At 48.3% G+C, this 15,012-nt stretch overlaps 1 protein-coding gene across 1 annotated transcript in view; it reads left to right on the top strand.

Moving 5' to 3' along the window:
* The window catches only part of SLC7A10 (solute carrier family 7 member 10), a 90,680-nt gene that overhangs the window by 47,291 nt on the left and 28,377 nt on the right, over positions 1–15,012 (top strand). The window contains exons 3-4 of the mRNA XM_088451096.1: positions 4,713–4,864; positions 11,803–11,928. Coding sequence (XP_088307222.1) covers positions 4,713–4,864; positions 11,803–11,928 — 278 coding nt within the window. The remainder of the gene's footprint in view (positions 1–4,712; positions 4,865–11,802; positions 11,929–15,012) is intronic.

Below are 15,012 nucleotides of genomic sequence, written 5' to 3'. Positions count from 1 at the left end.
CCATGGCCCACGGCGCCCGGGGCACGCACCCTGCCCGACCCCCCCTAGTTACGCCACTGCCACCCACATCTTTAGCGGGCGGCCAGGTGATGGTCGCCACCATCGGGCTTGCGACGAGACCCTTGTGGTAGGGTCTCGTACACCGCAAGCCCCGGTGAACTTCCTGCACTAATAGAGCAGGATGCTCACTACTGACATCACGTGTGATGTCAGTAGGGGCCGCCCACAAACGGCAGCCGTTCCTTCAGGAGCGCCTCCGTTTGTCCAGACACCCCCCTGCACGCCTACAAAACGGGGCGAGCTGTCAATCACAATCGACAGCCGCCCCTTCTTGTAGTGAGTCCCGCAGCGAGTGAAAATTCACTCGCCACGGGGCTCACGCGTGCGCACTGCCTGGCCATAGACCCGCTTGCGAGCGCTATGCGGGTCTGAATCAGGTCCTCAGGCCTTATAAGCGATTGTTGAATATTTCACGGCTACAGAATTCATATAATTGGTATAAAACATCAATGACATATTCAACTGTAATACTGCCATCATATAAAACAAGATCCGCAGCACTGCACTCACATAAAGGCCAAGTGGTGTAAAAGTAAATCTATAAACCTATAAATTAGGTCAGAGACACCAGAGCAGTAAATAGACTTTTTGGTGCCCTGTGCCAGAAAGAGCATTGGCGCCCCCCTCATTTTTAAAAGGGACATAATGCACCCAAAAAAGGGCCATGGCTTCATGGGGAAGGGCCAGGGAAGAGATAGGAGAGGCCAGGAGATGAAATAAGAGGAAGTTACAAGCAAGAATGATAATAAACAGAAATTTGACAGGTCCAAACAGCACCCCCTGACTTGTGGTGCCCTGTGCGATGGCACCGGCCGCACTACCCTAGCTACGGCCCTGAGAGACACCATGTATAAATCTGCAATTGAGTTTGCTTAATATACTGTACTGTGGGCCTGATTCAGAGCCGGACGCAATTAGCGCTCGCTCGTCCAGAAAATAGGGGTGGATATTCAAATAAACCGTTCGCTCTTTGTGGTCTGTTCACGCCTCTAGGTCTGAACGAGCGAACAAAACTTGCGGTCGTTTTTTGGAAAACTACGCCCCCTGGCCGCTCACATCCTGCGTCATGTCCGCTATTTATTAGATTAATCGAGTTAATCGACCAGGGTATGAACTGCTCGCTATTCTTGTGGTTGGTTTTTGCTACCACAATCTTGCGAGCAGTTCTGGCTATAAAATAACCCAGTGACGTGGTCAATGACGCTGCTGTATTAATTATGCACACCCATAAAACGCCTGTTTTGACCTTTAAGCACGCCTGCGTTCTGATTTCCACTCCCCGTTTTCAAGCACCTTCCCCTGTTACCACCCACATACGCCTCTTTCTGTCACTCAAATTTTCAGGCATTCGCTATTTTGCAAGCACATGAATTTCGACCACACTGACTGGTTCGCAAACATCGCTCGGAGCGAACGAGCGGCCGCTTACGAGCGGCTCTGAATCAGGCCCTGTATGTATATCCCAGAGCTGCCTGTGGTGACTGCAGAAAATGTGGGATGCAGAGCTGATCTTATACTGTCACATCCAATACACTGCTCTGCTGCTCTGCCTGTGATGTGTAGCTGTGTGTGTGTGATAGGGGTGAGGCTACTGCTGAGCCATTACACACGTGGTTATAGGCTCGGCTGTCCCTGGCCTTGGTGCTGATATAAAACACTGCGTGATGCTCACAGGTTATATACTGTAGCTTTTGCTCATAGGAGACGCAGAGCCTGATTCACTATGGGGTATATTGTGAGAGTTTTTAGAAGTGGAGTTTGTTGCCCATAGCAACCAGATTCTAGCTATTATCTTCTAGAAGGTGCTAGTTAAATGTTAAATAGAATCTGATTGGTTGCTATGGGCAACATCTCCAATTCTAAAAAACTCTCACTGTAGTAATTATACCCCATAGATGGATGGAAATCCTGTCGTGCCTGTTTCTTTGTAGGCGGCCACTGTATGAAAACATGCAAATGTGGCAGCTGCCAGGGTTTGTACTGTGAGGCCCACGGGCATCCAAGCATCTGCCTAGAAAGACGCAGCATCGGACTCAGATCAGTCGATTATCGAAGTTCTGAGTAAACCTGTGATTACTTGGAATGGACATCGGAACATGGACGCCGGAGCCTTCGTAACTGCACATGGGATCAATCACAGTCGCAGGCTGAGGCACTTGGTCGGACGCGACGCACCTGCGTATTAGTCGCTGCACCCTTGTTGCCGCCAACAAATGCTCCCTGACTGTCACTTTGCAAATAAATCCTCACTGCGCCCATGAGCTGTGTGACTTATACGCATGCGCGGTAGAATATAATAGGACATTTGCGGAAACGTCAGCATTGCGACGGTCCCTGGGTCAGACTCACAGGACAGACAGATCGCCCCCATTCAGATTTACTTCCCCGGTGTTTCTTAGACAACAATAACTTTAATAATGGAATGTAGATATGGTAAAGGGGATGTAGTTATGCGGCCGCTGGTCACAATCCCGGCGGAAGAACCTCGACCCCCGCCATCCCGATTGTCACTGTTGGGGTAAGTACCCGGGGAGGGGTAGGGCTAGGCTAGGGGCAGGGGGGATTAGCTTAGGCACCCTCGGGGGGAGGTTAGGGTCAGGCACCCCTAAGGGAGGGTTAGGGGGGGGACAGGGGAGGGTTAGGGTTACTTACCACCGCTGTAGGGATTCCGTCCTGCTGGGCTAGCCGTGTTGGGATTTAAACCGGCATAACAATCCCATTCCCTTATTACTCTTAATGGTCAGTCAGAGCTATGTATTCTATAGCTTGTTTTCTATATTATTCTTCTAGGGCTTGTCAGAGTCACATCACACGTCAATAATCTCTGCTCCATCTGTACATAACACAGCACAATAGCCGCATCTAAATTTTTAGCGATTTTTCAGGCTGTTGCGTGGAATCGGTCGGTCACTTATACATGTAGTCAAATGGGAAACAAAATAAGAAGGAATAATAACAACAGGATAAAACAGGGAGGGAATATAGACGGGTACTATTGCCAAAGCAACTGTCAAAGCTAATTTTGGTAATATATTAAAAGGGGCTAGCCCCCCCCCCCCTCCACTTACACTGTCTGTCTATCCGCACACACACACGAGGGCTAATTGAAAAGTAATGAGACTGCCTTTGTCTTTCTGTCCTATAGGTAGACGTGGTAACGCTATGCTGGTTATTGTGAAGCTCATACATCGATGTGTGTGAACCTGCGGTGGGACTGCCGTAGTCTCCTTTGTTTGGTCACAGCGAGTTGAAGATCTTCGTATGTTTCATCATGGCGGATGAGGAAGACGTGTCTGTGAGATTACGTCAGAGATGTGCGATTAAATTTGTGTGAAACTTGAAAAAAGCAGAAATGAAACTCATGAAATGTTATGGCAAACATACGGTGGAGAAACAATTAGCCGTGCTGCAGTATGTCGGTGGTGGAAGCATTTCAAAGAGGGTAATACGCAAGTGACTGATGAAGCGAGTTCTGGGAGACCATCCACCGCGGTTACAGATGACAACATTGCCAAAGCTACGGAGATGTTGCAAAATGACAGAAGGGTAACCTTAGGCGAACTTTCAGCTTCACTTCATCTCATTCCAACGGGTTCAGCATATTGTGACAAAGGAGCTTAAAATGCATCGCGGGTGTGCCAGGTGGGTACCCAGAGATCTCACAGAAGAGCAGTTGAGATGACGAGTTGAATCGTGCAAGAACACCGTACAAATTTTGGAGAGGATACTCTATTTCCTGACATTGATTGCGATGTGGGACAAATCGTGGATTCGTCATTATCATCCAGGAACCAAACAGTCCAGTGTATGGTAACACGCAAATTCGCCTCCGACAAAAAAATTCTGTGTGATTCCTTCGGCGTGTAAAGTCATACTTCTACTGTTCTTTGATGCGCACGGTATGATCCTACAGCACCGAGTTCCCCATGGACAATTACTGGTGACTACTATGGAAACGTCCTGAAAACCCATTTGCGTGGAGCCATGAGGAAGTACAGACCACATTTACTGAAGGAACAGTGATTTTTGCTCCAAGACAATGCCGACCACATGTTGCTGCTGTTACATTGGCAGCACTGACTGAAATGAATGGGACAGCACTGGAACATCCTCCATATAGCCCGGACTTAGCGCCCTGTGATTCCTGGGTAGTCCCAACCCTGAAAAAACAACTGCGTGGAAGGAAGTTCTCAACAGATGATGAAGTGAAAAATGCCACAGCTGCAACACTAACAGTGATGTCACAAAACAGTCTACTGCGCGTCTTTCAATCGTTGTTGAAACGCTGCAAAAAAATTTATTGAATGTGAAGGACACTACTTTGAAAAAGATAAATGTTCAGATCCTGTGGGGTCATCTTATTCTGAATAAAAAAATCAGTCTCATTACTTTTCAATCAGCCCTCGTATATAAACATTTGTTGGAGATAAATAGATAAAAGCTTTGGGGGCAGGGATCCGGTGGTTTTTGCCTGAGCTGCCCTCTCGCCACCACAGAGCAAACCCTGCTATGCCCACCCTCTGGCACTCACTGAACATTCCCAGTAACTGTAGGGGCATCTAGATACATGTAAATAACCTCATGATGTTTTCTCCTGCTATAGACAGAATCTCTTCTGTTCTGCACCCATGACGTGTCCCTGTCTCTTACAGATTCCTCCTCCTGTGGAGTGCGGTTCTCATCATGTACCCCACCAGCCTGGCAGTCATTGCACTGACATTCTCCAATTATGTCCTGCAGCCGGTCTTCCCAGACTGTATCCCGCCATACGACGCCACCAGGGCGCTCTCCCTGGTCTGTTTATGTGAGTATGGCTGGCTGATGACGTGACACAAGAAATCCGGATGTGCCTCATTCCAGAGCCTGGATTATTAATATTATTTTCATCATCAGCCTCATCAGTGTAACATGCAGACGTATTTGTGGCCTGGATACACAGAGCAGAATTACATACAGTACTCAAAGGGACAGACTCAATTAGATGCAGTGCTTACTGCAGGCATATAGTCTCGAGCTTTACCACCCGGAGCTATTCAATTATAAACCCATTTCCTCCCGCAGTAAACCAGCAGCTAACGCACGTTAACCCATAGATTACGGGTTAACGCTATGCCAAGTGGAGAACTGACTGAGGGCCTGATTCAGAGCTGAACGCTCTGACCAGAGCGCTCGCTCTGAATCAGGGCCCTCCTCCATGAAAATGGAGCGGCCTCCTGGCCGCTCGTATAGCTGTGGGTGACCACCCACAGCATATGCGAGCAGCCAAAAAGATGGTCGCGATGGTCTTGACCATCGCGACCATCGGACTTGCGACGGAGACCCTCCGGTAGGGTCTCCCTGCCACAAGCCCTGGAGTGATTTTGGCTCTATCAGAGCCAAAATCACTCCCACTGACATCACCATGGGAACGCCTCTGTTTGGCAGGCACGCCCCCGGCACGCCCACCAAAGGGGGCATGCTGTCAATCAGGGCAGTTTCTAGGGTCTGAGGCTCCCAGTGCGAGCAGTCAAAATGCGCCCCCCCCCTTCCCTCAAGAAGCAGTAATATTGTGGTCGTGGCCTAATCATGGGGGGTGTGGTACCACAGTAAGGGAGCGTTGTCTTGAAAGACCACAGAATGTCAGCTGCTGTGACTACTGAGCCCAGGGGTGGCTAACCTGTCAGAGGCAAAGCGCTGAAAAATATATGTAGTTAAAAGAAAGACAGACATAATGCGCGCGCCGAAGGCGGGCGCTCAAAAATTGGGGTGTGGCCTAGCTGTCACAAACCCACGCCGCACTTGTGTGTGCATGCCTTTGGTGTGACCCCATTAGTAGTGCCCCCTATAGTCTTGTGCCCCCTGTAGTCATGTCCACATTAGTAATGTCCCCAACAGTGATGTCCCCAGTAGTAGTGCCCAGGTGCCCCCAGTGGTAGTGTTTCCCCCAGCAGAAGTGCCCCCAGAGTAATGTCCCCAGTAGTAGTGCCCAGGTGCCCCCAGTGGTAGTGTTTCCCCCAGCAGAAGTGCCCTCAGAGTAATGTCCCCAGTAGTAGTGCCCAGGTGCCCCCAGTGGTAGTGTTTCCCCCAGCAGAAGTGCCCCCAGAGTAATGTCCCCAGTAGTAGTGCCCAGGTGCCCCCAGTGGTAGTGTTTCCCCCAGCAGAAGTGCCCTCAGAGTAATGTCCCCAGTAGTAGTGCCCGGGTGCCCCCAGTAGTAGTGCCTCCCCCAGCAGACATGCCCCCCCCTCTAAGTATTGTCCCTAGTAAAAGCCGCGTGCACACACAAAAAAAAACAAACACTAATACTTACCATAAGCCCCGCTCCGGCGTCCGCTCCGCTTGGCTGCTCCTCTGCACTATAGGAAAGACGTCATGAGTCATGACGTCTTTCCCATAGTGCACACTGGGGGAGCCGGAAGCCGGAGCTTCCGTCTCCGGCTGCTCTGCTCTGCCCTGCCCTGCCGGGCGCCCGCTGGTAACCGAATCTCAGCAGGCGCCCGGCAGTTCACAGGCTTTCTACAGCAGGGGTCGGAGGAGGCGCGCCCCGTGCGATTGCACGGGTCGCCCGGCCCTAGAAACGGCCCTGCTGTCAATCAACATCGACAGCACGCCCCCTTTGGTGCGAGACCCGGAGCGATGGGAAGCCCGTCTCTCCCCGGGTCTCGGGCTTGCGCACAACGGAGCTCCCTCCATCGTGCGCATGCGCAGTGGGGAACATCGACCCGCTTGTGAGCATACTGCCGCTCGCGAGCGGGTCTGAATGACCCCCTGAGTTCTGTGCTACAAAGCACGCACAGTGTGATCACACACATGCAAAATGTGTGCGTCTGTGTGGTAGGGAACATAGGGCCTGATTCAGACCCGCTCGCGAGCGCTGAGCGCTTGCAAGCGGGTCGATGTTGGCCCAGTGCGCATGCGCACGACGGACCCGGCTCCGTCGTGCGCATGCGCGAGACCCAGATAGCGACGGGCAAGCCGTCGCTATGGGTCTCGCTACAAAGGGTGCGTGCTGTCGATGGTGAGTGACAGCACTCCCCCTTTGGTGGGCGTGCCGGGGGTGTGGCTGGCCAGACGGAGGCCTACCGTCTGGGGCCGGCCCCACTGACATCACAAGTGATGTCACTGGGAGTGCTCTCTGCTCTGATAGAGCCAAAAGCACTCCAGGGCTTGCGGCAAGGAGACCCTACCACAAGCGTCTCGTCACAAGCCCGATGGTCGTGATGGTCTTGACCATCGCGACCATCTTCCTGGCCGCTCGCTATAGTTGTGGGTGGTCACCCACAGCTATACGAGCGGCCAGGAGGCCGCTCTAAAAATTCAGAAGGACGGCCCTGATTCAGAGCGAGCGCTTTGTCAGAGCATCCAGCTCTGAATCAGGGCCATAGATTGTAAGCTTCACTGGTGCAGGGACTGATGTGAATTATATTCTCTGTATACTATTCTACGTAATATAATAAATAGTAAACAATAATTAATAATAATAATAATAACACGCTTACGCTATCTATAAAAATAACTACATTTGAAATAACCCCGCCACCCCAGACTTGGTGACACATGTCTTTTGTATCAATGCCATGCATTCATTTAATAAGGCATGTATGTTATACGTAATGTATGAGGCTATAACACCCCCCTCAATAGGAAAACAAAATTCACTATACCCATCATTTTTGGGTTCACAAGTTATTTTGCATCTATTTATAGTCTTGATTTACCGGCAAATAGCATGCAGGTCCGAAGGGGCAATGTCGCTGACAACGCGTGGGAGCGCGCATTGTCAGCGACATAGCGGATACACACTGGCCAATGTTCCCAATAGGTTGCTCCGATCCGCCAAATCGGACGACATATTGCTTAGTGTGTACCCAGCATTAGGGTGCACTGCCTGGCAGACAGCAGCTACTGGAACTATAATGGGAAAAACTCTGCATTGTTTAGGGCAGAGGTTCCCAAACTCCGCCATTACAGTCCAGGTTTTGGGGATATCCATGCTTGAGTCCAGATGTTTAAATCAAATTGACTGAGGTACTAATTAAGGAACCTGTGCTCGAACATGGATATCCTTAAAACGTGATATAGAATAGCGGAGTTTGTGAACCTCCGGCTTAGGGGAAGAACAGGCTAATCTAATCAGTGACCTGTCCTTTCCTGTGATTCACATATTCACCACAAGGTGGCAGCCATAGAAAACAATCTCATAGCTGTGAAATCATTCAGACCTAGTAGTGTGTGTATGTATATACATTAGGGGTGAGCGGGTTCGGATTTCTGAAATCCGAACCCCCCCGAGCCCCGCCGATCCGAGTCAGGCTCGACTTTTCCCGCCTGACTCGGATCTGAAATCGAGGCAAAACGTCATCATCCCGCCTTCCGGGTCTCGCGGGTTTTGGATCCTATATAAGGTACCCGCGTCGGCGCCATTTTCTCACTCGGCTGTGGACAGTGAAGAGGGAGGGTGGGAGTTAGGGCTGGCTGGGCTGTGTAGTGTAGTGTAGTGCAGTGTAGTGTTGTGCTGTGCTGTGCTGTGCTGCTGTTGTCCATAGGGGCTGTGTCCACTACTTCAAAGTCCATAGGGGCTGGCTGGACTGTGTTGTGCAGTCAGTTGTCCATAGGGGCTGTGTCCACTCCAAAGTCCTGTGCAGTGTCCCAGTCCTAAAGGGGTGCTGTAGTGTTGTCCAGGGGGTGCTCTGTCCGTCAGGGGTGCTCCCCCCAAGTGCAAAAAAATATTTTTTTTTTCTGTGTTTGTGAATTGTGTGCACAGTAGCCGCACGTGCATCAACAAAGTAGTGCCAAGCGTGCGCCTGTGTCCCATAAATAAAGGGCCGGCTGGATTGACCGCTAAAGGGTGCTGTAACCCCCAAAGGGCACTCCAAACAAAATAAAAATATATATTTTTTTGTGTTTGTGAATTGTGTGCGCAGTAGCCGCACGTGCATCAGCAAAGTAGTGCCAAGCGTGCGCCTGTGTCCCATAAATAAAGGGCCGGCTGGATTGACCGTTAAAGGGTGCTGTAACCCCCAAAGGGCACTCCAAACAAAATTAAAAAAAATATTTTTTTGTGTTTGTGAATTGTGTGCGCAGTAGCCACACGTGCATCAACAAAGTAGTGCCAAGCGTGCGCCTGTGTCCCATAAATAAAGGGCCGGTTGAATTGACCGTTAAAGGGTGCTGTAACCCCCAAAGTGCACTCCAAAAAAATGTAAAAATATATTTTTTTGTGTTTGTGAATTGTGTGCGCAGTAGCCGCACGTGCATCAACAAAGTAGTGCCAAGCGTGCGCCTGTGTCCCATAAATAAAGGGCCGGCTGGATTGACCTCTAAAGGGTGCTGTAACCCCCAAAGGGCACTCCAAACAAAATAAAAAAATATTTTCTGTGTTTGTGAATTGTGTGGGCTGTAGCTGCACATGCATCAACAAAGGAGCAGTGCCAAGCGTGCGCCTATGTCCCATAAGTAAAGGGCCGGCTGGCTCATTTCTTAAAGGGTGGTGTAACCCACAAAGTGCACTACTCTCCAACAAATATAAAAAAATATTTTCTGTGTTTGTGGGCGCCTTAGCCGCACGTATATATCAATATAACATAAATGGAGGACCAAACTTTCTCCGATGAAAATAAAATAGGGCAAGATCAAGAACCACTTCCTCCTAGTGCTGTTGCTGCTGCTGGGAGTTGTTCATCATCCCAGAGAGGAAGTAGGAACATCACTACTTTTACTAAATAATTGACCCTCCAACAGTCCCTAGCGAGGAGGATGAAGTACGACAGCAGTCATCCTGAAGCAAAACGTATAACTGAGGCCTTGACTGCTATGTTGGTGTTAGACGTGCGTCTGGTATCCGCCATTAGTGCAGTGGGATGTAGACAATTGATGGAGGTAGTGTGTCCCTGGTTCCAAATCCTGTCTAGATTCAACCTGCATCCTCAAAGCAGCAGCGACAAGCGTGCGTCTGTCTGTTAAAGGGTGGTGTAACCCTCAAAGTGTGCTCCACAAACAATAAAAAAATTCTTTTTTTTTCTGTATTTGTGAATTGTGTGGGCTGTAGCTGCACTTGCATCCTCAAAGCAGCAGCGACAAGCGTGCGTCTGTCTGTTAAAGGGTGGTGTAACCCTCAAAGTGCGCTCCACAAACAATAAAAAAAAAAATATTTTTTTTCTGTCTTTGTGAATTGTGTGGGCTGTAGCTGCACCTGCATTCTCAAAGCAGCAGCGACAAGTGTGCGTCTGTCTGTTAAAGGGTGGTGTAACCCCCAAAGTGCGCTCCAACCAAAATAAAATAATCTTCTTTTTTTCTGTGTTTGTGTGTGAAATGTATGCGCAGTAGCCGCACCTGCATCCTCAAAGCAGCAGCGACAAGCGTGCGTCTGTCAGTTAAAGGGTGGTGTAACCCTCAAAGCGCGCTCCACAAAAAATAAAAAAATCTTTTTTTTCCTGTCTTTGTGAATTGTGTGGGCTGTAGCCGCACCTGCATCCTCAAAGCAGCAGCGACAAGCGTGCGTCTATCTGTTAAAGGATTACATCGGTGACAGCATCCAAGTAGGCATGTCAGACAGTCCGTACATGTACTAGCAGGAAAAAAGAGGCAATTTGGAGGCCCCTGTACAAACTGGCTCTATTTTACCTGAGTTGCCCCCCCCTCCAGTGTGCACTCCGAAAGAGTGTTTAGTGCAGCCGGGAACCTTGTCAGCAAAAGGCGTAGGAGGTTGCTTCCACAAAATGTGGAGAAGATGATGTTCATAAAAATGAATTATCAACTCTTCCAGGGAGACCAGCCTCCAGAACGTACAGAGGGACCTGTGGTGGTGGATTCCAGTGGGGACGAATTAATACTCTGTGAGGATGAGGATGTACACAACACTGAAGAGGGTGAGGAATCGGTGAATGAGGAGGATGAGGACGACATCTTGCCTCCGTAGAGCCAGTTTGTGCAGGGCCAGATTAATTGCCAGCTTGTTTTGTGGGGGCCCAAACGAACCAATCATTTCAGCCACAGTCGTGTGGCAGACCCTGGTGCTGAAATGATTGGTTTGTTAAAGTGTGTATGTCCTGTTTATACAACATAAGGGTGGGTGGGAGGGCCCAAGGACAATTTCATCTTGCACCTCTTTTTTTCTTTGCATTATGTACTGTTTGGGGCCTAGTTTTTCAAACTGCCATCCTGTCTGCCACTGCAGTGTCACTCCTAGATGGGCCACGTGTTTGTGCCGCCCACTCGTGTCGCTTAGCATAGTCATCCAGCTACCTCGGTGCAACCTTTTGGACATAAAAACACTATTGTGAGGTGTGAGGTGTTCAGAATAGACTGGAAATGAGTGGAAATTAAGGTTTTTGAGGTTAATAATAGAATAGGAGCAGAAAAATCAAAACATTCTGTGATTTTAGCTGTTTTTATGCTTTTTAAAAAAAAAATACAGATCCAAAACACAAAACCCAGAACCCAAAACACCAAAGGGTGGTTTTGGTAAAACCAATCCAGTTCCAAAACACGAAGAAAGATCCAGATCCAAAACCAAAACACAAAACACGAAAAGTGGCCGGTGCACACCCCTAATATACATGAATAATATATTTGCACATATTTATTGTATGTATGATTTATAGAAATCAGAGTCCTGTGTCTGCCCCTATGACAGTTCCCGGCAATACTTTTTAAGTTAGAATTCCTCCACTGTGATACTACAGATGTATTTTCTCTATAGTAAAGTCTCCAGCTCAGACCCGACACCTCCCCCACTGGCCTGAACAGTCTCTCTTTACTTACAGTGCTCCTCACCTGGGTGAACAGCTCAAGTGTCCGGTGGGCGACGCGGATTCAGGACATCTTTACCGCCGGAAAGCTCCTGGCCCTGGGCCTCATTATAGTGATTGGGTTCATGCAGATATTTAAAGGTACCAAACTATACTTCCCAACTCTCCCTGAAACAGTAGCAATCTCCCTGTCTCCCTGAAGAGTATAGTCATCTCCCTAATTGCACCCCACCCCCGTTATGTAGCGGTTGTATAAAAGAAAAAACAGAGATATATACATTCAAATGGCATCATAGTATCATTTCCCTGCATTGGTTATAGGACACAATGGCCCTCATTCAGAGCCGTTCGCTATTTGCGGTCGTTCGTTCAAAAACAAGGGGTGGCTATTCAAATGATCCGTTCGCAAATTGCAGTCTGTTCACACCTCTAAGTCTGAACGAGCGAGCAAAACATACGCTCGTTTATTTGTTAAAAACGCCCCCTGGCCGCTCGCACCATACGTCATGTCCGCTATTTATTAGATTAATCGAGTACATCGACCAGCGTATGAACTGCTCGCTATTCTTGTGGTTGGTGTTTGCTACCACAAATTTGCGAGCAGTTCTGGCTATAAAATAACCCAGTGACGTGGTCAATGACGCTGCTGTATTAATTATGCACACCCATAATACGCCCGTTTTGACCTTTAAGCACGCCTGCGTTCGGATCTCCACTCCCCATTTTCAAGCACCTTCCCCTGTTACCACCCACATACGCCTCATTCTGTCACTCAAAATAGCAGGCACTCGCTATATAGCGTACAAACGATTTTGGGCCGCACTGACTGGTTCGCGCATGCGTACTAAAAACCATATGCATGCACAGATGTGCAAACATCGCTCGGAACGAGCGTACTGCCGCTAACGAGCGGCTCTGAATGAGGGCCAATGATCCCTATGGCTACAGGCATTTTCTGAAAAGTATCAGTGTGTTTTCATCAACAAGTACAATCTTACTAAGTGCTTTGGGGATCACTTACATTTGGATGTAATTCAGTTTTATGACACGCCCCTCAGATGTAGCAGGACACGCCCACTTTACCGCCACGCTCATAGGTGATGCTTTCACAATCTCCCTGACATGCTTTTTCAAAAGTAGGCAAGCATGTACCAAACTAGGTAATGCTGTTGTCTCACCAAGAACATGGTTTCAAAAAATAAGTGTACTCGGACTAATGGGGCCTGTATGTCAGCAATCAGAAAAAAAACAATTCAATAAATCTGTATCTGCTTCCCCTGATATTATGATTCCACCAATCTGCACCCCAGGATATTACAGATAGCGTTCAGTGATCTGCAGATCATTTTCAGCAACTAACAGACCTGCCAATGGTGAAAGGCCCATCATTTTACTAGTAATGGTCTGCAAATCGGCTAATTATTACCATACACTAGCCATCTACAGCCCCGATTGGTTGGGAAAATCCAACATGTTGGACAACCAGATTTACAGATTCTGATCACTTTTTGGTCGGAATCGGCGAACCCCATACATACATATTTTTACACAATCTGCAAACCGGGCAATTGCCCCAATTTATTGCTGATGGGCCCCCTTAATGCTGTATTTTTATAATAGTCATTTTTATACACACATATGTCACTGGTTCCAAAGTGACTACCTCACCACCTTGCTGCTTTAAACATAAATTTATACCAAGGGTGACCCTGTTGGTCACTGGGAGGCACTATGGACCTCATTCAGAGCCGGACGCACAGAGCGTGCGGTCGGTCTGAATGAGGGGAGGACCTCTTGAATTTTCAAGACGTCCTCCTTTGCGGTGGTAAGGCTGTGGGTTAACACCCACAGCCTTACGACCGCCTAAGGTGAGGGTCGCGATGGTCAAGACCATCGCGACCTTCGGGGCTTACGACGAGACCCTAGGGTAGGGTCTCCCATGGGAAAGCACCCGTTTGGGCTGCCACCCCCCCGGCCCGCCTTCCAAATGGGGCGAGCTGTCAATCAACATCGACAGCTCGCCCCCTTTGGATCGAGACCCGCTACGACTGGCGTTGTCAGTTGTAGCGGGTCTCACGCATGCGCACGACGGCGCCGTCGCCGTCGTGCGCATGCTCTGTGGGGGGCCATCGACCCGGTCCGAGCACATCGGTGCTAACGAACGGATCTGAATGACCCCCTATATTTGCCCCCTCACCACTAACACCACAGAAATCACTAGGGATCCCATAGTGATTACCATTGGAAGGGGGCCACTGAATAGCGATGACATTGCCACCATTGGAGCATGCCTTGCGATGACATGAAGCTATTGCATGGTAATCAGTTGATGGCTTTACCATCGATGGTATGCTGGCCAGCAAAAGTTACCGCATGTGCAGAGGATCTCTGCTGTGGACATATCGAGTTTCACCTTCCTGATGCACACAGCAGGAATTACATCAGCAGCTATCTGAATGAAACGTGATGGCAACAACCATCTCAATACCATCATGGAATGGTTAAAACATTTCAATTGGATCGGGAGCATCGATGGTTGCCAACCATCGGTTTCCGGTGGCCATCTCTACTCCTACATCTTTCATAGGCATATTGCTTCATTCCTTTGTAAGGCTTCCAAAATCTGAATCTATGAGGTAAATGCAATAGTCTGCGAACTGCAGGCATCGTCGGGTTCTCGGCGAGTCTCCCGGATGTTTTAAAGTAGCAGTTATTTAAAAGGCAACACTTGGATGTTTTGAAATGATCGCTACTTTAAAGCAGGGTCATTCCGTGTCAAATCAACACATATTTGGTATATGGAGAGTATATATGTAGTCTAAGAAAAATACAAAATATTATTTAAATATCTCATGCCGTTTCCAAAATATGTAAAGTTTTCAAAAATCTGTCAAAAACGCACAAACAGCATATTTTCAAATCGCCATATCAGCTCCCTTAATTACGCCAAAGAGGAGGGAGTGGTGTCATTTCACTGTGTTTTTTATGCCCTTTCCTATGATATATAACACAATAGGCTTTGTGAGGAAAAACTTTTTCCAAATTCGAATGGAAATTTTTGATCATGATTATCTCAAAAGGTGCGTCGACAAAAATAAAAAAAAAATCTGGAAATAGTCTATAGGAATGTTAAATGTTTGTCAAAATTTAAAAGTTGTAGTATAATGGGTTCATTGTTAAAAATAATTTTAAAGCAAGGTAGTTTATTCAAAAAAGCCAGGTGTA

The sequence above is a fragment of the Taudactylus pleione genome, unplaced genomic scaffold (genome assembly GCF_031769625.1).
Source record: "Taudactylus pleione unplaced genomic scaffold, aTauple2 ptg000537l, whole genome shotgun sequence".
Classification (NCBI taxonomy): domain Eukaryota; kingdom Metazoa; phylum Chordata; class Amphibia; order Anura; family Myobatrachidae; genus Taudactylus; species Taudactylus pleione.
The sequence above is the reverse complement of the archived record's forward strand: the minus strand, read 5'-3'. Positions and strand labels throughout refer to the sequence as shown.